This window comes from Miniopterus natalensis, chromosome 1 (genome assembly GCF_054644295.1).
Source record: "Miniopterus natalensis isolate mMinNat1 chromosome 1, mMinNat1.hap1, whole genome shotgun sequence".
NCBI lineage: Eukaryota > Metazoa > Chordata > Mammalia > Chiroptera > Miniopteridae > Miniopterus > Miniopterus natalensis.
In genome coordinates, this window is record NC_142081.1 from 58,401,530 (window position 1) to 58,426,672 (window position 25,143).

Genomic DNA, 25,143 nt, shown 5'->3' on the forward strand with positions numbered 1-25,143 from the left:
ACTTAAACATTTTTAATTTCTGCCCAGTATTAGGGTTTAAATTATCTTTTTTGTGGTGTTAGTAATTGTTTTTTTGCATTTATTATACAACATTGGGTAGGATTGATAGGAGGAGGACTAAAGGACTACTGAAGAATTGAGAGAGAAATGATAATGTCATCAGAATATGATTTGAAATCTTTTTCAGTGTCTTTTTCTCCTAAAGATTAGTAATTGAATTTACAGTTAAAAACGTCATATATTTAAAACGTGATAAACTGGTCAAGAGCTTAGCAGATCCAGTCTTCATAGGTAGTACAAGTTAAGAATGTAAAAATTATTTTGGATTGCCACAGGACAAAATTGTGGAAATGACAAACAGGTAGAGATGTGATATTGGACCCTAGAAAAAAAAGGGCGAGATCAGACATGTAGGTATCAAAAAAAATACACAGAACTGATTAGTGAAGCCACAAAAATGATGCTTTTTTCAGAGTATCAGCAGTGGGCTGTGAATGTCTACAACAATTTTGTGCTCTTAGCTTATGAACACAAGTATATCTTTTCATTGGTGGTGTTAATTTAGTCAGGTAACTCTTATAAATATATTTTCTTGTGACAAAACCTTTTAGAGTCTGACAGTTTCCCAGCCTTGCTAAAATTTTTAGAGGAACTACCCTTTCTTTGTGAGCCATAGACTTTTGTACTTTAGAGTCTAACATTTTTAGTCTTGGATACTATTACATAGTCTTTATCTGGTGCTTGTTAATTTTTAAAATAGTAAGCCCCAAACTATATTTGTATTATAGATGATCTGTGTGTTTTAAGTATCTTGCTTGTGAGAAGTAAGTTAAATACTTTGTATTTCTCTTTTTCCAGACAGAAGAGATGGAAACATATTTGGAAAACCTTAGGGGAAAAAAGGGCTTGTCTGGGAAATATCAAACGTCATCAAAATTGTTCCAGAACTGTAGTGAACTCTTTAAGGCACAGGTAATGTTTGGTAGTGGTTGGAGGGAAATAGAAAAGATGAAAAATGTATTTTGGGTGATATCTGTTTCCTACTCCCCAGTTTGTTCTGACAGAAATAAGTTAGAAGCGTGTTTTGATAAGTGCATAGCCAGTCACTTACATATTTTCTCATCATAGAAGAATTTGTATTTCTTTTGTGTGTAAAAACCAAACCCCTAATTTTTTTTATTGTGGTAAATATACATAACACAAAATTTATTGTTCTAATCATTTTAAGTGTGCCATGTAGTGGCATTAAGTACATTCGCATTGTTTTGCAACTATAACCACTAGCCATTTTCAGAACTTTTTCATCATCCTAAACTAACACTTCATAACCATTAAACAATAACGCCCCCACACATGTTCCTGGTAACAGTTACTCTACTTTCTGTCTCCATTATTTTGACTATTCTAGATACCTCATAAAAGAATCATACAATGTTTGTTTGGCTTCTTGCACTTAGCAAAGTGTATTCAAGATTCATCCATATAGTATGTATCAGAATTTCATTCATTTTTAAGGCTAAATAATATTTCCTTGTACATATATACCACATTGTGTTTATCTGTTTATGCATTGATGGACATTTGAAACCTCCAGTTTTTAATTCTCTTGTCATCTCATCTAATTGATATGTCCTCAGAAAAATCAGCATTTTCAAATATAGACCTGAAGTCAAAGGGTTGAATTTTACACATATAAGTGGGGTTTATATTATAAAATTCTCTTAGAAATAGGGTTTGACACAAATTTTTAAAGAAAAATTACATATGCTATAGGTGTTAAAAATAGTGACTGTAACTATAGCTTTGTGTTTACTGCATTTAAATATTGCTTCAGAATACGTAGCAAATTGCCTTGGAGAGGCAAGGAAGTTCACTGAGAGCTAGGTTTTCTCTCTAGTTACTAGAAGTAGTTTATTGATAAAAAGGCTTTAATTGAATAATTAGTAATGAGCAAATGAAATAATTGATACTTGAACTATAAAGATTGAGTACTTGTTGTAGCTTAGATTTTATGGACTTGGAAGAAAAAGAAAATATCTTTTAAATGGTGGAAAAATGGTAGAAAAAGAAAGCTAGGAACAACATGATGTTGGGTAAGGGGTTTTTCTGTTGGTTCTCCAAATTTATCCCCCAGGCTAGGAGAATCGGCTGGCCTTTCCTAGATTTGATTGGGAAAGCTACCTGTTGTATTCTGTTGCCCAAGATTCCCAACTTTTAGATCTGCTATAATCTTTCCAGGGTATTGGCATATACCCTTATTGGTAAGTTTTTCTCTCCTCCAGTCTAGTGTAACAGAGTTGAAGTACGTGCTCTAATTATGTAGGGAGGAGAAAGCCTCATTTGTTGATATCTGGTAAGAAAGGTAAGTGCTATAATTAGAGTAGGTTTTTTATAGCCATGGAGTGTGTTGTGGTGGAAGGAGCAGTGAACCCAAGAGTTAGGAATCTTGGGTTCAAAGCCTATTTCTACATAAAGCTTTATAGCTTTGAGCCACATTTTCCTTATGTGCAGAATGATGGGAAATTGTAAGATCCTTCCATCCTAAGCATGTATCTTTTATCTAAGGTTTGTCATTCTTAAATATCTATAATTCTTATTAGAAGAATTGAGTGGCCACTTTGCTGTGGTGGTATTTTTAGTTCCCAGCAAGCAGGGCTTTATTCACTTGTTTGTGGTTAATTGAAAATCTTTTGTCTGTCAGTGCCATATTACTATATTTGCTGTTATAATGTGTTTTGCTTTAACAATTTTTATGGATTTTTGAGCTATATTTTTATTATATATCTTTAATTTTAGTTTTATATTTCTTTCATAGAGTTTTTCTGGGGATTTTGTGCATCGATTGCCTCTTTTAGGAGAAAAACAGGAGGTAATTGTTTTTCTTGTTAAATATTTCTGAGAGTAAAGTAAAAATTTTGAATTAATTTTTTTTTTTTTTTTTTTTTTTTTAATGTTTTAAGGCTAAGGAGAATGGAACAAATCTTACCTTTACTGGAGAAAAAATTGTAAGTGTAGTAGAGACTTTGGGGCATTGAACACATATTTCAGTTTTCTTATGTTTGTGTATTTTGAATTATCTTGATATGCTAACATTTAAAAAGAAACTTAAGACTGGAAGCTGTACACCAAATTGTTAATAATGGTTGTCCCTGGATGATGATATGAGTGATTTTTATTTTCTTCTTTGTGATTTTTGTAATTTTCATATTTGCTGCAATCATTCTGTATTGTTTTTGCAATTATTACCCCATAGATATGTTCACCTAAAAATAAAAGCCAAGGTGAGAGGCAAAAGCATTTTATTTGAGATCCAGAAAGAATTGCAGTCCTGGGAAACACTGATTCTGGCAGAGACTCACATAGTGTTCTGCTTAGGAGGTAAAGGCAGGGGGTGTTTATGAGAAAGGTAAAGTGAAAGATTATATGAATTGAAGAAAGGAATTTATGTTGATGTTAATAAGTCAAGGAAGGAATTTCTGTAAGTGCAAATAAGCTAAATTATTCTTTGGCTCTACATGGTGGTGCTAATTCTAAAGAATGTCTTTAATTTTCAGTCTGGTAGTCTGGCTGTCTGCTTTTCTGTTAGCTTTGCAAACAGTTGTTTAGAGTACAGTGTTGATTTGGCACATTTCAGAGAATTGAGTAAGATGCGCAACGCAATTCCTCTGGGGTGGCAGCTCCAACTTCATTTTGAAGTGGCTCCAGTTATATTATTTTTCACAATTATTATTTGTAAATAGGAAGAAACTTTTAAAAAAGAACCTTAAACTCTGAGGAATTTCAGAGGGAAAGAAGGAGGGTGGGGCGGGAGATTAACTAAAGAACTTAATATGCATAACTCATGGACACGGACAATACTGCAGTGAAGGCCTACAGGGGGGTGGGGGATGGGGGGGAGGCTGTCAATGGGGATAAAAAGGGGACATCTATAATACTTTAAACTATAAAGATAATTTTTAAAAAAAAAATTTATCTTTGTTGTTGAAAGTATTACAGATGTCCCTTCTCCCCCATTGATCCGCTCCACCCATCATCTACCCCGCCCCTCCTCCAGGCCTTCTCCACACTATTGTCGGTGTCTATAGGTCATGCATATATGCAACTAAGTTCTTTGATTAATCTCTCCTCCTCCTCCTGCCCACCCCTGCCTTCCCTCTGAAAATATTCTGACTGCTCCATAGTTAAAGATAAATTTTTAAAAAAATTATCTTGTGATAGAATATAAATAGAAGAGATTTTAGAAAATTGAGATAGGTCATAGACTAAAAAATATGCCTTAAATTTTCATAACTCGCTTTCTAATTCACAATAACTAATTCCTCAGAACTTTGTCAGTTAAAAATATAGAGGAAATAAGATAGTTGTCCATGTTGGGTCAAGCTTTTTACAAAACTGATTAAAACTTTTAATTTTATATTAACTTTATTAAGACATAATATGCATATCTCAGAATGTACCCTTTTAAAACATACAGTTCAGTGGGTTTTAATATATTTACAAGTTGTGCAACCACCAGTTGTTATCTAATTCCAGAACATCTTCATCACCCCAAAAAGTAATGGCATAGCCATTAGCAGTCACTCCTCATTCCATCCTTCACCCAGCCCTAGGCAACCACTATTCTTCTGTCTCTAAGGATTTGCCTTTTCTGTTAATTTCATATAAATGGAATCATATAGTTTGTGGCCTAATGTCTGGCTTCTGTCACCATTTAAAACTGTCTTAACTTTTACTTCCTTCTTGTACAGAGCCTGAAGATCAGCCAGAGGTGAGTGATCAGGGTCTTCTCAGGTCTCTTTTGGTCATGTGTGCCCAGTCTCACACATACATGCACAGTCCTGCATGTATTCTTCGCCTTCTAGATTTCTAGGGATATCTTAGAGCTCTTCAAAACCCCTTTGGACATCTTATTTCCAATTTTTCTTTCTAAGTTTTTAGCCTCTTGCTAGCCCCACCTAGTAACATTGACTGGGGCAGCTATGGTCTTTCACAATTGCTATGTGTTTTTGAGAGTGCCATGAGTACAGGGTCCTTCCCACGAATGAGCTCTGAGTGAGGTCATATAAAAGTTGAGCCCTGGGAATGGAGCTTTCAGCACCTTCCAGAGATAGCTCTGGTAGTTGGGCTTTAGGGAGCCTCCAAACTTGTTTTGTTTTTTTCAGTGGTTGCCAAACTTTCGTTTTTCACAGCTGTTATACTTGTGAGTACTTTGGTTTCAAAGAGCTTGGAACGGGGGCGTGGGATTAGGGTTTACAAAAAGTACTGTAAGCTTGCTTTTCCTACTGAGATTCAGCTCGTTTTCTTACTGAGATTTCCCCTTCAGCTATTTTTCTTGAAACAGTTAAAGAATTGTTTGCAAGTCTTAATTAATTTCCAGAGTTCCAAAAAAGTTGATTTTGATAGTTTTTGCCCATATTCTTGTTGCTTTTATGGGTGAGTGTATTTTCAGAGGTCCTTATTTTTCCATTCTGGAAGTGTCCCCACCCTCCCTGCCCTGATTATAGTTATATACAATTTTAACCTAAAAATGGAGTAGACATGGCAGACTTCATTACTTTTTTTTTTTTAAACAGAGAACATCCATTGGGTTTTTTCTTATTGCTAATATGTATATTTACTATAAAAAGTTTAGAAACTATACATAAACAAAAAGAAAATCATCTGTAATACTACCACACACTGAGACTATAAATATATTTATCGTCTAGTCTTTTGTCTTTGTGCTTATTTATATTTAATTTATTTAAAAATAGGAATCTTATACATATTGTAACTTTTTAAAAAACACACACATCTTTATTGATTTCAGAGAGAGGAAAAGAGAGAGAGAGAGATAGAAACATCAATGAGAGAATCATTGTTCGGCTGCTTCCTGCACGCCCCCTACTGGGGATTGAAACCTCAGGCAGGGCATGTGCCCTGACTGGGAATCAAACCTTGACCTCCTGGATCCTAGGCCAAGGCTCAAGCGCTAAGCCACAACCTGCTGCGCTATTGTAATTTTTTTTTAGCTTAGCAGTATAACATGGACATCTTTCCAGTTCAGTAAATATTTATAGCATCATTGTTTAAATGCCTGAGTAGTGTTTTATTGTACAAATACATTGCAATTTGTTAACAGATTCTCTATTATTGGACATTTACGTTTCATACAGCACTGCAGTGAATATTTTTATAGATATATTTGTTTTTAGATCTCCACAATTCCATGCTGGTGAACATTTTGCTTCTATAACTTAAATGTAAAAATCCTTTGTAATTTTATTTTCTAGCAGTTTCTTGTGATCACACAGAACACATGCATATTAATCAAAATGAGGTATTTTCTGTACTGCTGTGCAATTTTTTTCTTTTTACTTAACAAATTAGTACATTGAGCACTACACCTTTTTAAGGCTGTGTGCTATTTCCTTTTACCAGGATTTTTATAATTAACACCTACTTGATGTGCATTGGGTTGTTTCCAGTTTTCACTGTTACGGATAAGGTCACATTCATAATGTCTAGTTATATCTCTGTGCACATTTACAGTATTTCTTTAGCTTAAATTCTTGGAGATAGAATTGTTGGGTGCAAGTGTATATGATTTTTAAGTTCTTTTTTTATGTTTTGCCAAAGTGCTCTGGAGAGAAGAGTTGTTGCAATAAGATTTGAGTGTCCCTCTTAACAAACAATGGCTATTCTAATTTAAAGCATTTTATGCAGTTTTAAAGCATTTTATGTAAATTGTATTTTTTAAAAAATGATTGTTAAAACAACATTCATTTATGTGCATATTAGCTGTTTGTAAATTGTGTTCTATTCAATGGTCTTCAGTGCATAATATACATAAGCTTTGAGCCCTGTTCTTAGTGATTAAAGATGCCTGAAAGATGGCCTTGTTGAAGATCACAAGTAATACTTAGAAATATTTATTCAGATTATAGTAAAAAAGGAGTCAAAGAATTATCTGTCCTTTGATTATTCTTCCTAAAAAGTGAACCTAAGGGAATACTTTATAGTCCTATTTAAAGGATACAAGTTCAGTGCCTCTACCCCTGTTGTAAAAGCTGTGATAAAAAATGTTTTTTAGAGGAAAGGGCCTCTCCCCCTTCCTTCACTCATGAAAGATTTAATATCTGATTAACTCAGTTTTCTAGTTTGATTTAAGCAGTAATGTTATATATATACCGTTATAATATTTTTTCAATTGATTTATTTTTTAGAGCAGTTTTAGGTTCACAACAAAACTGAGCAGAAAGCAGAGACTTTGCACATACCTCCTCCACAAATTCACACTCACAGTCCTCCCACCATCAGCATCATCCACCAGTGTGGTACATTTATTACAGTTGGTGAACCAACACTGACATATCATTATCAACCAAAGTCAATGGTTTACATTATGGTTAGTTCTTTGTGTTATACTTGTTTGGGTTTTAACAAATGTGTAACGACGGATATATTCCATTATAATGTCATACAGAATAATTTCATTGCCCTGAAAGTCCCGTACCCCCCCACCATTCCTCCTCCCTCCTGAACTAGTAAGTTCAGTAAAGGTTCAGTTAATTATGGGTAAATAGGAAGTGATATACTTGCAACTTTGAAGCCCCTGGTAATTACTGATTTCTTTTACTGTCTTCATAATTTTGCATTTTCCAGAATGTTAAATAGTTGGAATCGTAATACGCAGTTTTTCAGATTGGCTTCTTTCCCTAGTAATATGCATTTAAGGTTGTCCATGCCTTCTTGTGGCTTCATAGTTCATTTCTTTTTAGTGCTAATAATATTCCAGTGTCTGGATGTACTACAGTTTATGTATCCATTTACCTATTGAAGGACACCTATTAGAAGAACTAGTAACGGTACCTATCTGATAGGTTATTGTGAGGATTAAAGAAGATAATAAATGCTACATGCTTAACACAGTGTCTGGCATATGAGTGTTATTTTTATAGTGTCAGAACATTTATAATTCCAAAATTAAATGTAAACATTGTCAAATTTTGGAATGTGAGAACTACTCAGTCCCTTTTGAAATTTGTAACAGGTAGTTTTAAGATACATAAAATTAATAGCAGAGCAGCTTATTACACCAAAGTTTTATTGGTTAGTGAGCAAGTAAGTTCAGTAAAGGTTCAGTTAATTATGGATATATAGGAAGTGATATACTTGCAACTTTGAAGCTACAAAGTTTTCTCACAAACTGCTTCTGAATTTTGTCAGAAAAAGACCATCAGAATCACAGAGATAAATGTATGATGCATCATGGCATTTATGTTCTTAAGTTACTAAGATAACCTAGTAAATGTAGAGCTGAAAAATCATTTAATCTGCTTTGTTTGACACTTCAGATTTGTATGATGGACTATAATTTTTCGAACTCTTGTTTAGTCTTTTCTTGGGTTGTAGGATAATTTGACCATTTGAGAAAAGCTGTGGCTCCACAGGAAAATGCGTAAATGTACAAAATCTATTATCCACTCTGAGGGATTTCATAGATCAATGAAGCTTACCCATTGGTTTCTGGATAGAAGTTCCTTTTAAGACCAGAAGGTAATAAATTGCAAGTCTAAGTAGCAATACCTCCTTTCACACACAAAGAAGAAGCAGCCAAATCGTTTTCTGTGTTCATCTCCTTTACCTTCAAGTCTTAGTCTTGTGTTTTGAAGGTCTGTAATCTGTCTAGAATGTATGGCAACAAATCCTTTGAAGACTTTTTTCTAGGGCTGTGTACAAACTAACTGGCCTTGGAACAGATTCTTCCTAAGTAACCAGTTCTATAAACATGTAGGCTGTTAACTCCACTTCCTGGACTTTGCAGGACAGTGACTCTTGCTTTCCACATGGACTAGCCAAGATTAAATTTGTATAAATGTGAGACCTTATCAGCAGAAATTCTGGTAGTCTTGGAAGGGCATGAGCAAAGGGAATTAGATTGAGGAAGTGGTGTTTATAACTCACTGATCTCACATGGATGTTATATTTTTAGGCGATCTAAGTAATCTTAGTTTGGGATATTATGTTTTAAAATACAGCCTAGTGGCCTAGCATGGCTTTGTTAAACAGAGATTCAATTTAGTGATTTTAGTTGAGGCTTTCCTTATAGAAGAATAAATAAGTAAAACGTGTGATTTTTGTGTATAACAAGATAGGATATGTCCTGCCTTTTAGTAATTTATAATCTAACCTCTTTTATTGTGTATACAATAGGCCTGTTTGTTTTGTTGTATCTACTGTTTTAATGGATGAACATGGAGAGCTCAACCATGCTTCTGGGTACATTCTGAAACAAAAGTTTCATACTGTATTATTAACTTGTGCTCTTAATTCTTAAGATTTGAAGTTTTAATGCCTTTTTTCTCTCTAGGCAATGCACGATCCATTGAAAACTTGGCAAGATGCACCATACATTTTTATTGTACATGTTGGCATTTCACCCTCAAAGGAATCATCAAAAGAAAATTTACTAAATAATCTTTTTACTAGTAAGTACATTTCATTTCTTCCTCCTCCTCTGTATTATTATCTCGTTGTACATGCATGGTGAGTCATGTGTAATTGCTTTAAGGGAGGAAATAATTGAGAATGTTTGTTCTACAGTAGAAAAATTGAGGGAGAGAAATTAACATTTTTCTGTATCCAAGGTGTACCGGACATAGGCTTAGACACTTCATATATGCGTTCTTATTATATATGATAGATACTAGGTTTCATTTCCCTTCATTTGATCCTCCAGCTTTTTAAATTGTTAATTAGTATCATGTTCTTGGTATTCTGAAATAGACTTGTCAAAACTTGGTTACCGAGTCAAAACCTGGCAATTTTAAAATTAATTTTAAAATTAATGGACTTTGCTAATTTTTTAATGTCTCAGTATATTTTCTTTTTTTTAAATTTCTTTTTCAATTATACAAAATCATAATACTATGTTGTACACCTAGAACTAATATAATTTTGTATGTCAACTGTCTCAGTTTTTCTTGATATTCTCCTTTTCACTCTTGCTGCCCAGTTCGTGGAGTCATCTCTTACCTGGAATTTTGCAATAGCTTACTAACTGGCCTTATTTCTTGTAATGTTTTTGTTTTGTTTTGTCTTCCTCCTCCTCTGCAGTTTTCTTTCCTCTGCTTTATCAAGGAGAATATTGACTAGAAACAATTGCGATGGCCACCCTTATCTTACCATATTGGTATATTTCACCATTAAGTATCATGTTTACTGTAGATTTCTAAAAAATATCCTTTAGTTGGTTAAGGCTATCCCTTTCTATTCCAATTTTACTAAGTGTATTTTTCTTTTTTTAGTATTAAGAATGAATGCTCAGTTTTATCAGATATATTGATTAAAATGATCATATAGATTTCCTCATTTAATCTGTTCATGTGATGCATTATATTAACTGGTTTTCTAATGTTAAACCTTTCTTGAATTTCTGAGATGCCATTATTTGGTCTTCACACACACACACGCACACACACACTTGTTTTCCAACCTATGTTCTTTTCGTTTTCTTTATTGTTTTATCCATCTGTTGTTTGGAGCCAAGAAGAAACTTTAAAGCACAGACTAAACTACGTCATGTGAAAATTTTCTCTCTCAAACAGTTTTATCATTTTTCTTGCCTTCATTCAAACCTTTGAAATCTCCCTATTGCCTATAAAATGCCCACAGTCTGCAGCAAGGCTTATACAACTTTACAACTTGCCCCAGTTTACCTTTTGCTGCCTGTATCAAAATGCTATGATATGGTACTATGTATAGTCTCAGACTACATGTTCTTTAAATATATCATGCATCTTTACACTTGTCTCTGTTATTTCTTCTGCCTGAATGGCTTTTTACTTTATCCTGGAAAATAAAAATTCATCCTTCTGAGTCTGGCTCAGAGAGACAGTTTTCGGTGTTGCTTTTCAACTAACACTTTCCTCTAGACAGTAATCCAATAGGATGGCAGAAAACATGTTATACATCGGACCATCCTCTGTTTTCCATAGTGTGTATCATATAGTAAGTGCTCAAGTTCTAGTTTAGCATAGAGTAGGGGTTAGCCAACTTTTTCTTGAAGGGTCAGATAGTAAATGTTCTCTCTCCTACAACTACCTAACTCTGCAATAGTGTGAATGCAGCTGTAGACAATGTGTAAGTGAGTGGATATCACTGTTCTTTATTAAAACTTTTTTACAAAAAGTAGATAGCCAGATTTGGCCCATGTGCTGTATTTTGCTGACCTCTGGCAAAGTGTAAGCAAAGAATGTGACAAATACTCACTAATTATTTTATTTGCTCTTTCATTAGATTAAGAAGATATAGATTTAATAACCAGTTCTGCTATGAATTTTTTTGATTGCTATTATGGGATGCTCTTTTTGTTCATAAAAGAATTAGACCCAATTTGTTTTTTAAAATGGCATGCCCTTTCTGCGTGGTAAAAATTGAGACATTTTTGTTGAATAGGCATTTATTAGTGTTTCTCTGCAGATAGAAACCATTTCTCATGTAGATCAGTTTTTGTTTATTAATCAGATATAAAATTTAAATAGTTTTACCCATTACAATTTAAAAATAGTCATAAATTTGCTTCAGTAAGTCAAATTTGCCTTTCAGATTCTTGTTACTGTCACTTGTTCTGCTTCATTAAACACTTTGTTGTTATTAGGCACCTTCTAAAAGTGATACAGTAATGTAGCAAAGTCACATAAATCGAAGTAGGTTAAAAAAGGCAATAGAAAAATACAAGTAAGGAGAGAGAGAAGACAGAGGAAGTCAAAGTGAAAGAATGAAGTCCTGTACTTTTCAAAGCATATTAATGATGTGTTGTAAGAAAAAGTATGTATGAAGTGTGTTTAGAATTTAGAGATGGGGAAATTCCAGTTGGGCAGGTCATAGAAGGCTTTGTGGAGGAAATACATTCAGTGTAGTCTTTAAAGGATGTGAGTATAGGAAAAAGGGCTTTTCCACTTAAGATACTGACTGGAGCAGAGGCATGGAGACCCATGTGGGACATAGCATGAACCATGAGAACACTTAGTGTATTTCAGAGTGCTCTACACATCTAATATTCGCCAGGATTGAAATGGTTAAAAATAATGACCCACTGGAGTTTTCATTAACTCTATTAAACAGATATCAGATAATGTTTTTGTTTAATTCCTGCATCCTTTACATTAATTGTGAGGACTGTGTTTTGGCAGTGACTGTTGAATTGAAGGGTCCCTATGAATACCTCACACTTGAAGAATATCCGCTGATGATTGTAAGTGAACTTAAATTCTTTAACCTCACGTTAAATGAGTTTAACTTGAAAGAGTATCCATGTTTTGTGGCAATATTCTTTTTTAAAGAATTGTCTCTGAACAGTTCACAAACTATTGCTTGTACTTCTGCACTTCTTACTAGAAGGTGAACTTGGGAGTGTCATTGAACCCCTTTGTGCCTCATTTTCTCATCTGTAAAATGAGGAGGGAATTTTAGAGTTGGAAAGTACCTCAAAGATGGTTTTACATTTCACGTTCTCCGAAGGATTCGAAGTGGGGCGCTTCCTACAGCCCTGCAGCTCTGATCCTACTCGAAATGACCAGTGCAGAAGCTTCGTCCTTTCTGTGTGTGTCTGTGGGAATATCCATAATATAGTTTCAGATTTCCTTTGTTCATTTCCTTCTTCTTCCTTTCCGTTTTATAGTTTCCCCACCTTGTCGTGTTTCATTGTCTTCAGGTATCCTAACCTTGCCACGCCTTTTTTCTTCTTTAGTGTTCACTTCATTTATATAATTTTACATTGTGAGCTAAAAAAGCTCATTCAATACACATGAGCTGTCGCGTGATGACAAGCCCTTAGGTAGTCTCCCTCTGCTCAAGAGGAGACAGTTGTTTTGTGTGTTAGTATAGAGATCCACAGAAATAAAGTAATCTTTTAAGTAGAAGGTATGATATGTATTTTTTTATATCTTGTTAAGAGTGTATTGGTGCTAAATTTGCTCTTGGCCTTAATCTTCCTATTTCTCTCTTACCCACTTCTGTGGCAGTTTTTTATGGTGATGTGCATTGTGTATGTCCTGTTTGGTGTTCTGTGGCTGGCATGGTCTGCCTGCTACTGGCGAGATCTCCTGAGAATTCAGTTTTGGATTGGTGCTGTCATCTTCCTGGGAATGCTTGAGAAAGCTGTCTTCTATGCAGAATTTCAGAATATCCGATACAAAGGAGAATCTGGTATGTAACCAAAATGTCAGTTTGTAAGTGATGGGCGGGTGAAACGTGTGACAATTTTCCTAAGGTCAGCAGTCATTAAGTAGGTTTAACTTTTCAATTACTTAATTATTAGAATAACTTTGATTGTGACTTTTGTTTTTAATCTTATAACTTGTGGGTTCAGTGATTTAAGAATAAATTTACTGAACTATATCCACAAAAGTAATGGCTATTTGGGGAAAGACTATTAACATCATTGAATCTCATTGCCATTGATTTTTAAGGCACTATTATTATACACATCTTAGAAAGTAAATACGGTGAATTTAATTTTAAGATTATAAGTCATACTTTGATTTCACAGATGTTAAAATGGGGTTGGGGTGCATCTATGAATTGGTGAAATACAGTAATACCAGGAAAATAAGAGGGTGCTTATGGTTTAGTAAGGTGAACAGATAATGGCAGAAATTATTTTGTACTGAAGCTTTTTATGATAGCTTCAGTTCTCTCTCATCAGAGCATTTAATTATTGATAATTATTGTTGCACATTATACTAATTAAATCTTTCCCTGACCTTTGAAAGGGCTTGAAAATAGTAGATGTGAAAATGAATTGAAAACTCAGTGTGTGTGCGTGTTATGTTTATCTGTGTATAGCTATACTTCAGTTTTTAAAAATGGGGGGAATATTTCCTAGATGCTATAAACTGTCCAAGGTGGGTGAGATATTCTGCTGCGGTTTTAGTGAAGTGGGGGATGGGGTGGGGAGAGAAGGTAAATTGAACACAGCCAGATTGCTATTTACATGAGTAAGATTATGCTGTATTAGCCTATATACCTGTAAAAATTGAAGAAGTATTTTTTTTAGTAGGACTAATACTTTAGTGCTTAATTCTGAAGAGTGTTAGAGATCTATATTCTGGTTCTAGAATTGCACCTTTTCTCAAACTTAGATTTTCGCCTCCCTTCCCCCCCCTTTCTTCTTCTTGTAGTCCAAGGCGCCTTGATCCTTGCAGAGCTGCTTTCAGCAGTTAAACGCTCACTGGCTCGAACCCTGGTCATCATAGTCAGTCTGGGATATGGCATAGTCAAGTAAGTATTCACTTCCTGTATGGAAGAGCAAATTAAAACACTGATTAAATTGAAACAGTATTGCAGCTTCCTAGTGTGGTAGTCCTGTAACAGTTGATATAAAAAAGTAGTTCTGAAATAAGAAAGGTATCTGAAATATTGTAGAAGTTGTAAAAGTTGGAAAAATGTTAGTGTTGCATTTCACAGTTCAAGGAGCATCTGTAGGAAAGCCTGCAGTTTAGTGAACAACATTGAAACACCAAACTTTTAGAGTAAACTTATAGTGACTTTAATCTTCCAAAATATTTTGCAAATCAGATTTTTTTTTTTTTTTATGGGAAGAGCATTCTTGCTGTGACAGTCTGAAAATAAATTTTTTATTAAAATTTTTTATTGAGTGCCTTAGGCATTTTTCTAGGCCCTGGGGATACAGCAAATAAACAGAAGACTTGGAGTTTACATTGTGGGGGGCATAGTGAGTAAATATATAATATGTCAATTATAAGTGCTGTGGAGCAGATAAAGCAGGCAGAAGGTATAGAGAGACTGCTAGGCAGGGGGGTGGAGCTTGCAAGTGTAAATATGGTGGTCAAGGAAGGCCTCACCTAGTGACGTTTAAGCAAAGATTTCAAGTTGGTGAGGGAACTATATGTACATCCAGGGGAAGAGATGCTAAAATGTGGTCAGATTCTGGATATATTTTGAGGGTAGGGCCAATGGACTTTGTGGATGAATCAGATGTGTGATGTGAAAGAGAAGAGGAAGCCAGGATGATGCCAACTATTTTGGTGTGAGCAAATGGAAGGATGCAATTGACATTGACTGGGTTCAGGAAGATCTTAGGTAGCATAAGTTAAGATGAGTTCAGTTAGATACCCAAATGAGAGAAGTAAGGGGGAGAGATCAGGGTAGAGATATAAATTTGCGAGTCATCAGAATGTAGATGTTATTTAAAGCCATGAGACTGGATATGATCACCAAGGATGTAAATGTATATAGAGAAGAGGTTAAAGGACTGAGCCCGTGAACATTTTCTGTTACTTAGAAGTCAGTGAGACAAAGTAGAATTAGAGTAGAGTAAATTGAGGAGGATGACCAGAGCTGTGGGAGACAACCCTGGAGACTCAAAGAAAGAGTGATTTTGTCAAAGAGGATTGACAATTGACCTTTGGATTTAACTACATGCAGGATATAGGGACCTTAGCAGGAATAGTTTTGGTGAAGTGGTAGGACTTGGAGTGAGCTTGGTTGGAGTGAGTTCAAGTGAGAATAGGACAAGAATTGGAGCTAGCCAGGTATACACAATTATCTCAGGGAGTTTTGTTTTAAGTGGGCTAAAGATATGGGAGGTTTTCACTTTTAACATTTATTCATGTAAATGAGTTTTGCTTAAATGGGACTAGAGGAGTGGGGGTGTTACATTTTTAAAATTTATGTAACAAATATTTCAATGCCTCCTATATATCAAGAAGTATTCTAGGTTTCTAAGATATACCAGCGTGGAGAAAAATCCGGGCCCATAAGGAGCTTTTCTAGTGTATAATGCACTAATCAATAACTCGGGGATCTCGGTAAAATACAGATTCTGATTCAGTAGCATTTTGAATATCAAGGATCTAAGACTTTTCTTCCTTCAAGCAGAAGCTTCTCAAAAGATGTTTTGTATTTTGTTGAATGAGTTCTATGATGTACTGTTTATCTAATGAGCTTCAATAGGGTATTTGAGTATGTTAAGAAATCGTTTAAATATCTAGATTTGAAAATATTTTATGATTACGTTTTTTTTAAAAAAAATCTTATCTGTTTAAAAACATACTTAAACATATACAAATAAAAGATATGATGTCTAGGATATGCTTCAAGATTATACAGGAGGATGGGAAGTGGATGGGGGTGTGCATGGGAGGCAGGATTGGCCATAGGTTGATGGATATTAGAACTGGAGAACGGGTATATAAGGGCTTATTATACTGTGGGTATGTTTTAAAATTCTCTATAATAAATATATATTTTTAAAAATTCCATGCACCAAAGGGTTGTGAGTTCAATTCCCTGTCAGGGCACATTACCAGGTTTCTGGCTTGATCCCTGGTGGGGGGGTGGTTGCAGGGGAGGGGGCAGTGGATCGATGTTTCACTCTCACATCGATGTTTCTCTCCCTCTCTCCCGTCTCTCTCCAAAAATCAGTAGGGAAAAAAAATTAAAGATGCTGTAATCAGGAGACCTGATGTAAAATTTTAGTATTCAGCATCTTATTTAAGAGCATATGGTCTTCTTAGTTTTTCTCTCTCAGGTGAATTCACAAAGTATGTCTGGCTTATCTGTGCTAAGTTATTGGCCTATATTAATCAACATGAGCCTGTCTCACATTTGTCACATTTGTACTCAACTATCTCTTTGCTTCCTCTTTAGGCCTCGCCTTGGAGTCACTCTTCATAAGGTTGTGGTAGCTGGAGCCCTTTATCTTTTGTTCTCTGGCATGGAAGGTGTCCTCAGAGTTACTGGGGTCAGTACTGCTTAATCTGAGTTTTTGTGGTCAGTTCAGACATACAGTTTTTTTCTTGAGAAGGTGAACTGGGAATATCTGTGGGCTTCTTTACTATTTCCTCTAAGTTACTTTTGAGCTCTGATTTTTAAAATGTATATGTAACTCATTTTTTCTTTTTAAGCTTTAAAATTCAATGTGTGATCAGAATGAATGCTTTCCCACCTGTCCCCAAATTACTACTTGTTTAGTTCCTCCTCCCAGACAGTGGGTTCCATTCTTGTATAAGCTGCAATACCTGTAATTATGTACTTACTGGTTAATCTAATTTTTGTTTTAAAGGGACAGTGCTGTTTGCTTAACCAGCACTTGAGTTTCAGAGGCTTTCTTAAAATGTAACTAAGTTTCACATAATTCTTGAGAATTACATAATTATACCCTTTTAGGGGAGGAAACCAAAGCACAGAGATATAAGTGATAAAGAAATTTATGTTAGAGTTGGATTAATATGAAGGAGAAGTGGGCCTCCCTAGGTCATTGCAGTTACTTACTGAAAACTCACTCTGCAATAACCTGTTAGATTCAAGATGGTAAATGCTATAAACTCTACATTTCTTTCAGTTAAACTGGGCTCAATAAATTTTGCAATAAATTGCCTATTAAATAAAATACTTTTGGATGCAAATTTGGTGTTCAAATCACACTGTCCTCTGTATGTAGTTTTCTTAGACTTTGAGCAACTGTAGCCCTCTGTCAATTGCATTTTATTTCTTCTGCTGTTGTAGTATTTTGCTTACACCTTGGCTTTGATAGTAAATCTGGCCCTGTCAACAATTGATGCCTGTACTATTTTATGGATATCCTTTTAATTATACCGTGGTAATTGAGTAGGGTTATAAATAGCATCTTTTATATATATAAACTTGTGAAAACAAGCAGCATAGTTTGGGAGATAGATACTTGTCTTAACATCTTATTTTGAGGTGAGCACTTTTTTGTAAAATTATATTATAATTCATGAAATCAATAATTCTTAGTATGTTAATGATGCAGTAATTTTAAATATAAGAAGGGTCTTTTTAGACTTGTAACCAAGATCAAAATGACAGAAATGATAGGATGGATGGAGACTTATACTACCATAACTTTTTTAGTATGGTCACTTAAAATGGATCTTAGCATGCTAGGAATTCTTTGGTGGTTAGCAGCATGTTTTATTGTATTGAGATTGTAATTGACAGTTTGCGTGAAATGCTTGCAGTTTAACATTCTGCATGATGGTTTGTCAGAGGGGCACAATGATGTCGGTGCCAAGTGTTACTCCTTCTTATTTTCTTTCAGCTAAATGCAAAACCATTCCATGTGATTATATAAATGCAGAATCGTGTGCTGGTCTCTTCTCTGTGCATCCCTAGACATCTCTTTTTACCAACCTCTCTTTCTTTGTCTGCAGGCCCAGACTGATCTTGCTTTCTTGGCCTTTATCCCCTTGGCTTTCCTAGACACTGCCCTGTGCTGGTGGATATCCTTCTCATTGGCTTGTTTGATGGCGGTCCATTTTCTCCCCTTGGATATGGGTTTCCATTGATCTTTCTGAAAAGGGTTTTACCAGTTTTGTTGATTACTTCTTAGTCTGGGGATTGGGGTATTTTTAGTATAACAGCCTGAGGGCTCAGGTAAGCAGTTTTTTGTTTGTTTGTTTGTTTGTTTTTAATTTTAAATTGCTTTAGAAGCTGGTGACTATGGATCGAGCAAAAGGATAAAAGCTCTGTTTTTTGTTTTTGTTCTTAAATGAGCATTTTTACCTTGATTTTGGCCTTATTTGTGTACTCCAATTAGTGCTACAATCACTGACTATTCTGCTCCTGCTCTTTCAGCCTCTAGGAATTATTAAATGCTTTGAAAATGATGAAAAAAATTTAAATCTTAAAATGTGATTTAAGATTCTTTGACTCTTAAAATTCTCTGTAGGTTCAGCAGATTTTAACCCTTATAGGGGAAGTGTTTTGTACCCTTACTCAGAAGATGGTTTGGAATTGCCTGAAGACTTCCCGCTCTGAAATAAATGTCGATTCATTTATAGGCAAAGTTAACCAGTAGATAACAAACATTTCTATTTAAGTAATCTTTTTCTCTTGCTTCTTAAAAGTAAACATTTGTTTATTACAGACTTGACCTGTTAAATGAAGGATTCAAGTTTTTGGACTTTTATTTTTTTGGGATTTTTAAAAATCTGTTTTGGTTTTTGTGTATTTGGTCCTATGTGTAATTGTGCAGTATTATTGTCGTAATAGACTGTGACTATAAAAAACTGAATGTAAACCAAATTGTAATTTTGTACATTTGAATGGATTGTCATATATCAAAAATGTTTGAAATTGAAGGGTCTTAGGTTTAAAAAGCTAAAGCTTTTCTAGGTCAATATCTTTCAAGTGTGTCTTGTAAACCTCTATGAATATTGGGAAGAGGGGAGAGAGGGACTGGGCCATAGAATAAGATAACCCAATGATTAGGGGGCAGCTAAGTCTCTGTCACAGGGCAGACCAAGTACCAGTCACTTATTTTAATATCTGCTGATTCTGAAACTTGGACATGAGAGCAGATAGCGTTGTTGGCAGTCATCACTTCTCCTGTCTTTCTGTGGCAACTTCTACTTGGGAATAATGCTCTGAAAATGGAGAGTTGTTGCTTTTAGAGCCTTACTGCCTGGAATTTTCAGCCAATTGTAATAGTATGGCCCTATTAATTCAGAATTGATCAGGCAGCTGATGACAGGTTCTTTTACATGGTATGAGGGTGCTAACTATAGCTCAGGGAGGTTGTAGGCATGAGTGTATTAAGGACCCTAGGCTGGATTAGCTGGAGCATAGAGAACAGAGCTGCCTACCTTAAAGGAAGAGAGAAGCAGATGCTAATTCCTGTTTCCTTGTCTATTACTCATTTTCATTTCACTTTTTTTTCTTTTTTTGCATTCTTATTTTATCCTGGTTCTGTCTTCAGTTTCTTGTTAAAAATGAAGACTTTCTTAGCAATCATGGTGAGGCTTGGGGTGTTTGTGAGATTGAGAATAAGAGAACTGTAAGGCCTCTGGGATCCGAAGCTCTTATCAGTATGACCCCAGATCCTCAAAGAAACTTGAGAATTAATTTACTAGCTTATTGTTTTATCTGAATGTTGATTTCCTTGACCTGCAAACACATATTTATTAGCCTGACTCAAACAATGAAGTTATTAAAACTTCGGAGGAATATTGTAAAACTCTCTCTGTATCGACATTTCACCAACACGCTTATCTTGGCAGTGGCAGGTAAGTGGGGACTTTCTTCCTGCTGGTTAAATGCTATCCTTTTAAAACAGAGATTCTTAACCTGAGAGGCCATAGATAGGCTCTCTAAAATTACTTCGAAGGTTTTGTGCATTTCATTTGGGGGAAGGGGCCTTTGTCTTTTAACTTTTGCCAAATTCTTCAAAGGGGTCTGTGGTTCAAAAAAGATTGAGAACCACTTATTTTAAGTATAATAGCTGAAAATCAATTATATATTATTTCAATTCTTAGTGTATCTGTCTCCTGTCCTTTTTCTGAAGCATTTTTTTTTCTTGAGGCAAGTTAGCTTGAGTGCCATATAGTATCTAGATTCCTTTTAGAAGACATTAATACTGGCTTATTTGGCTTTGTTAAATACCTATAGGGTCTGTTGCTATTATTTTGCTTTTACGTATATCATAAGCATGCATAAAATATAAAGTAGACCATAGCCAAAGTAGGCTAATTTAATTTGCCTGCCTTTAACCCCTTGTACCGGGAATGGGAGGTCTGGCCTGTGGTTGGAACCAACAACTCTGTTTGTCTTGCATTCATTTTAGAAACCTTTTTTTCCATCTGACTAGCCAAAGAAAAGTTAGCATTACTATACTAAGGATAAAGGAAGGGCAAAAAATTTTTATTGTCGATAATGCTGGAAAAAGCCATATTTTCAATACCTTTTTTTCCAATTGTGAGGATTACTGAAGTAGCCAGATGGTAAACAAAATTAGTCTTTAAGTACAGAAAGCATTGACAAGAATGTGGACCTTGCTTATAGTAGTTGTTAAGTAAATTTGTACTGAATAAATTTGTTAAAATAACTTGGGGGGGAAAAAAATTGTGATGTATTGGGTGTTAGGGATGTGTGGGATTCCACTTAACCAGAATTGGAGAATGTAATTGGGGATGTAAACCAATATTCATACTCTGACCAGATCTTTCATTTCCTGTTAGCATCTATTGTGTTTATCATCTGGACAACCATGAAGTTCAGGATAGTGATTTGTCAGTCGGTGAGTTATAAACACATGCATTTTTGAATAGTGTACTGTATTATACACAGACAGCAATGTTGATGACAATGGTAAGGTTCACACCTTACAAGAAATTAGGGTTAGGACTCCACTCTGATGGTTAGAATGCTTCCCTCTCTCCTTAAGTATTCTATATTACTATGGCTCTTGGTATGGCAGGATTTGTTGTTTTGTTTTGTTTTGTTTTGTTTTGTTTTGGGGGTGGGGGATCTGATTATATATCCCAGTAGTGGGAAAGAATTTTATAAGTGATAACCACAGTCTGTCATGACCCCATCTTAACTAGAAATTCTCAAGAAATCTAGACTTCTAAACATTAAGTATGTATGAATAATGCTAATCTGAGTAGAAGTCATTTCCCTAAGATCTGAGTACAAAGATTGTGGCCAATTTCTTCGGAGGTACCTAAGGCTCCGTTTTTGTAAAAATGAATTAAAATGAAAATTATAAAAAATAACAATCTAATGTTACTTTCTCTTACCTTGTATAAAAACCCTCCCCCAAAGATTCTCAGAGCTACAATGAAGTACTCACATGTGCTCCATTCAGTTGGTGCCTTAAAAAAAAATTTATTGATTGATTTTAGAGAGAGAGGAAGGGGACGAGAGAGAGAGAAACATTAATTTGTTGTTCCACTTATTTATGCATTCATTGGTTGATTCTTGTATGTTCCCTGACTGGGGATTGAACTCAAAACCTTGGGGTATTGAGGCAACACTCTAACCAACTGAGCTACCTGGCCAGGGCTAGTTGGTTCCTTTTCTTTAACAACAGTAAGCACTACAAGGGACGAAACTGTGTTTCTTTACTTTGTATTCCCATCACTTAGCACAGTGCCTAACAGGCTCTTAGTTAATATAAGTTGAATTAATAATAAGTAATTCTTGTTCTATGTCATAGGGCTTATGAACAAAGGGATAAAAGATAATGTATAAATGTACATTTTCCCCTTTTGGTAGGATTGGCGGGAGCTGTGGGTGGACGATGCCATCTGGCGGTTGCTGTTCTCCATGATCCTCTTTGTCATCATGGTTCTCTGGCGACCATCTGCAAACAACCAGAGGTTCTTGGACACTTCTTATTTATGCTTCTAACCATTGAATGACCAGTGTTGTCGAATAAGGGTGGTGCAGTGGGTGTCAGTGTCAGGGTCATGTCATAATAGTGGAAGGACCACTCACTGGGTCTGGAATCAGGAGAATTAAGTTTCTGTCTCAGCTCTCCTATTAATTTGTGTTGTAATTTTTGGCATGCTACCTCTTTTCACTAATCTGGGCCTTAGTTTCTTCTACATGTAATGGGGGGGATTGAACCAGTTAATATGAGGTCCCTTTCATTCTGACATCTGATAATGTAAATATTTGTAGGGGAAAATAAGGAAGGTAGATTTGACACTTGTAATGAGAGTCACACCTGTCTAGTGTCCATAAGGAAAGGGCAATTTCTATAGTCTGTAGCCCAGCCCACTTTGTAACAATAGAGAGGGTAAATGAAAACTTACATAAATGACTTTGGAATTAAAAGCCCATGTTTCAGTTTGATTTGTCCAACTATAGGCAAATCTCAATTATTTAGGAACTGACTATTTTAATTTTGTGACTATGCCTTTGTTTCCTTTTTTTTTCTCCTTTTGTATGTTTAGACAGTATATTACACAACCACACCACCAAAGAAGGAAAACTAACCAGCTAGTTTTGTAATCAGACATACCAGTAAAAGATTTAGAAATAAAATAAATGATATTCTTTGACCCCTATGAAAATAGACTTTCTTTTTACACTATACACTTAATATTTGTGTTCCTTGAAGGAAAGTTAAAAAAAAATGGCATGGAAGAAAATAAAGGAAATCTCAACTCATACTATTCAGAAAGAATCTAAACATTCTGATGACTGTCCTTTACATTGATCTATTAATCTGCTCAATAGCTGTATCTATGTATGGGGGTGGGCAAAAGTATGTTTACCATTGTGAGTATGTGAAACACAGTTTTTATTTATTTATTTATTTATTTATTTATTTATTTATTTATTTATTTATTTTTAGAGAGAGAGGAAGGGAGAGGAAGAGAAACATCGATGTGAGAGAGGAATTGATGGGTTGCCTCCAGTACACACCTCAACCAGGGATTTAATCCACAACCTAGGTATGTGCCCTGATTGGGAATCAAACCCGTGACCTTTCAGTTCACAGGACAACACTCCAACCAACTGATCCACACAGTTTATTCTTGTATTATTTATTTATTGTCTTATTTATTTGTATTTCAATTATAAACATACTTCTGCTCTTCCTGTATAAAATTTGTCCCTTTTTTCAGCCTTTAAAAAAATTTTGCTTTACCTCTCCTCTTCCTTTCTCTGTCATCTTTTTTAAAAGATTGTGCCCACTTCCTTTAACTCCAGTGTTACCAACCTAATGTGATGTATACTTCCACATTTTACTCCCTGTTCAAATATGGAATTTTCTTTTACTCAACAGTACATTGTGGAAATGCCTTCCAAGACAACTGGTTTAAATTAAACAACTATTTTCATAGATTGTACAGATGTAGTACAGTTAATTAACTTATTTCCATGTTGATGGGCATTTGAACTGTTTCCAGTTTGGGGTGGTTTAGGGTTTCAAGACCACCTGTATGTTTAGAAGGACTTACGGGCCTCAGCATATAGTTGTACTTAAAGCAAAGGTTTTTTACAGCAAAATGATGGGATCAACAAGGGAAAAGACACAGGTGAATATAGAAAAATCCATATTTTCTCTCCCTCCTATGAGGAAGTACATCAACTGTGCTCTCTTTTCCTCAGCAACAAAAAGTGCAATAGCAGTGTTTCTGCTCAGAGAAGCCCATTAGAGACTCAGCACTCAGGTTTTTAATGGGGCGACACATAAGCACCCTCTACTTAATATGTACCAAAATTCCAGGTTCCCAGAAGGTAAGCAAACCTTAATTTAGATTGTATTGTGCAGATAGTCTAGGCACAGTGATCCACCCTTACTCAGGGGAGAGATCAAGTGCCAGGTTCCCAGACACCAGCCATAGGGCATCCTTGTAAGTAGGCCCCCTAAAGGCCTGCTATGTTACTTCTTATGCATAGGGTTCATTAAAAATAGGAATAAACTACAGTGATGTGTTAAATACCCTTGTACACCAATTCTTACACACTTTAGTACTCCCTTGCCCCTCACTCTTCCCCCATCTCACTTATTATAACTATTAACTATAACCAGAGTTTGTTGATTATTTTTGAACATTTTATGGTATTCTTGGTTATAGAAACACTTGAAAATATGGAATAAAATTTGTAAATTTTTTCCCCCTCATGGATTGTATATTTTCTCTCTTGTTTTAAGATATCCTTTCCTAGCTTGAGGTAAAGTCATAAAGTTACTTTGTGATTTAAAAAAAATTTCACAATTGAGATTCCATTTATCAAGAATTGTTTAATTATAGGTTCTCTGCTCTCTTCAGTTGCTCTGATACTGCTTCAATAGCACACTTAAATATCTTAGCTTCCTAATAAGCCCTGCTATCTGGAGGGCCTAAAACCACTCTCCCTCTAATTTTTTTTTTCAAATGTCCTTTACTATTGGGTCCTTGCTCCTCAATAAAAATTGACCTTGGTTGTTTAATTCTAGGAAAACCTTTTCAGATTTTTATAGGAATTTAATAGAATTAATGCATTAACTAGGGAAATCTTTTTGATGATTCCATCTTTGAATATGGCATATCTTCATTTTTTAGTTTTTTCTTCTTAAAAAAAATATGTTTTATTGATTTCAGAGAGAGGAAGGGAGAGGGGAGAGAGAGAGAGAGAAAAGCATCACTGATGAGAGAGAACTGTCGATCAGCTGCCTCCTGCATGACCCCTACTGGGGACTGAGCCTGCAACCTGGGCATGTGCACTGACTGGGAATCACATGGTGACCTCCTGGTTCATGGGTTGATATTTAACCACTGAACAACACCAGCCGGGCCATTTTTTGTTTTTTTTCAGTGCTTCAGTTATGTTTTATAATTTTATTTAAGTGTTTTTAAACATTTATGACTCTTAGGATACATACTTTAGAAATAA

The 25,143-nt window shown here is 35.2% G+C and overlaps 1 protein-coding gene across 2 annotated transcripts in view; it reads left to right on the forward strand.

Annotated features, from left to right (window-relative positions):
* TMEM87A (transmembrane protein 87A) overlaps positions 1-25,143 on the forward strand; it is a 39,911-nt gene that overhangs the window by 8,768 nt on the left and 6,000 nt on the right. The window contains exons 4-15 of one of the 2 annotated variants that reach the window (XM_016212332.2): positions 859-972; positions 2,816-2,869; positions 2,961-3,005; positions 9,353-9,470; positions 12,177-12,238; positions 13,008-13,191; positions 14,166-14,265; positions 16,657-16,750; positions 17,515-17,586; positions 19,928-20,036; positions 20,988-21,046; positions 22,027-22,130. In XM_016212332.2, coding sequence (XP_016067818.1) covers positions 859-972; positions 2,816-2,869; positions 2,961-3,005; positions 9,353-9,470; positions 12,177-12,238; positions 13,008-13,191; positions 14,166-14,265; positions 16,657-16,750; positions 17,515-17,586; positions 19,928-20,036; positions 20,988-21,046; positions 22,027-22,130 — 1,115 coding nt within the window. Of the gene's footprint in view, positions 1-858; positions 973-2,815; positions 2,870-2,960; positions 3,006-9,352; positions 9,471-12,176; positions 12,239-13,007; positions 13,192-14,165; positions 14,266-16,656; positions 16,751-17,514; positions 17,587-18,182; positions 18,252-19,927; positions 20,037-20,987; positions 21,047-22,026; positions 22,131-25,143 lie in introns of both variants that reach the window. The other variant, XM_016212333.2, reaches the window with a different exon arrangement.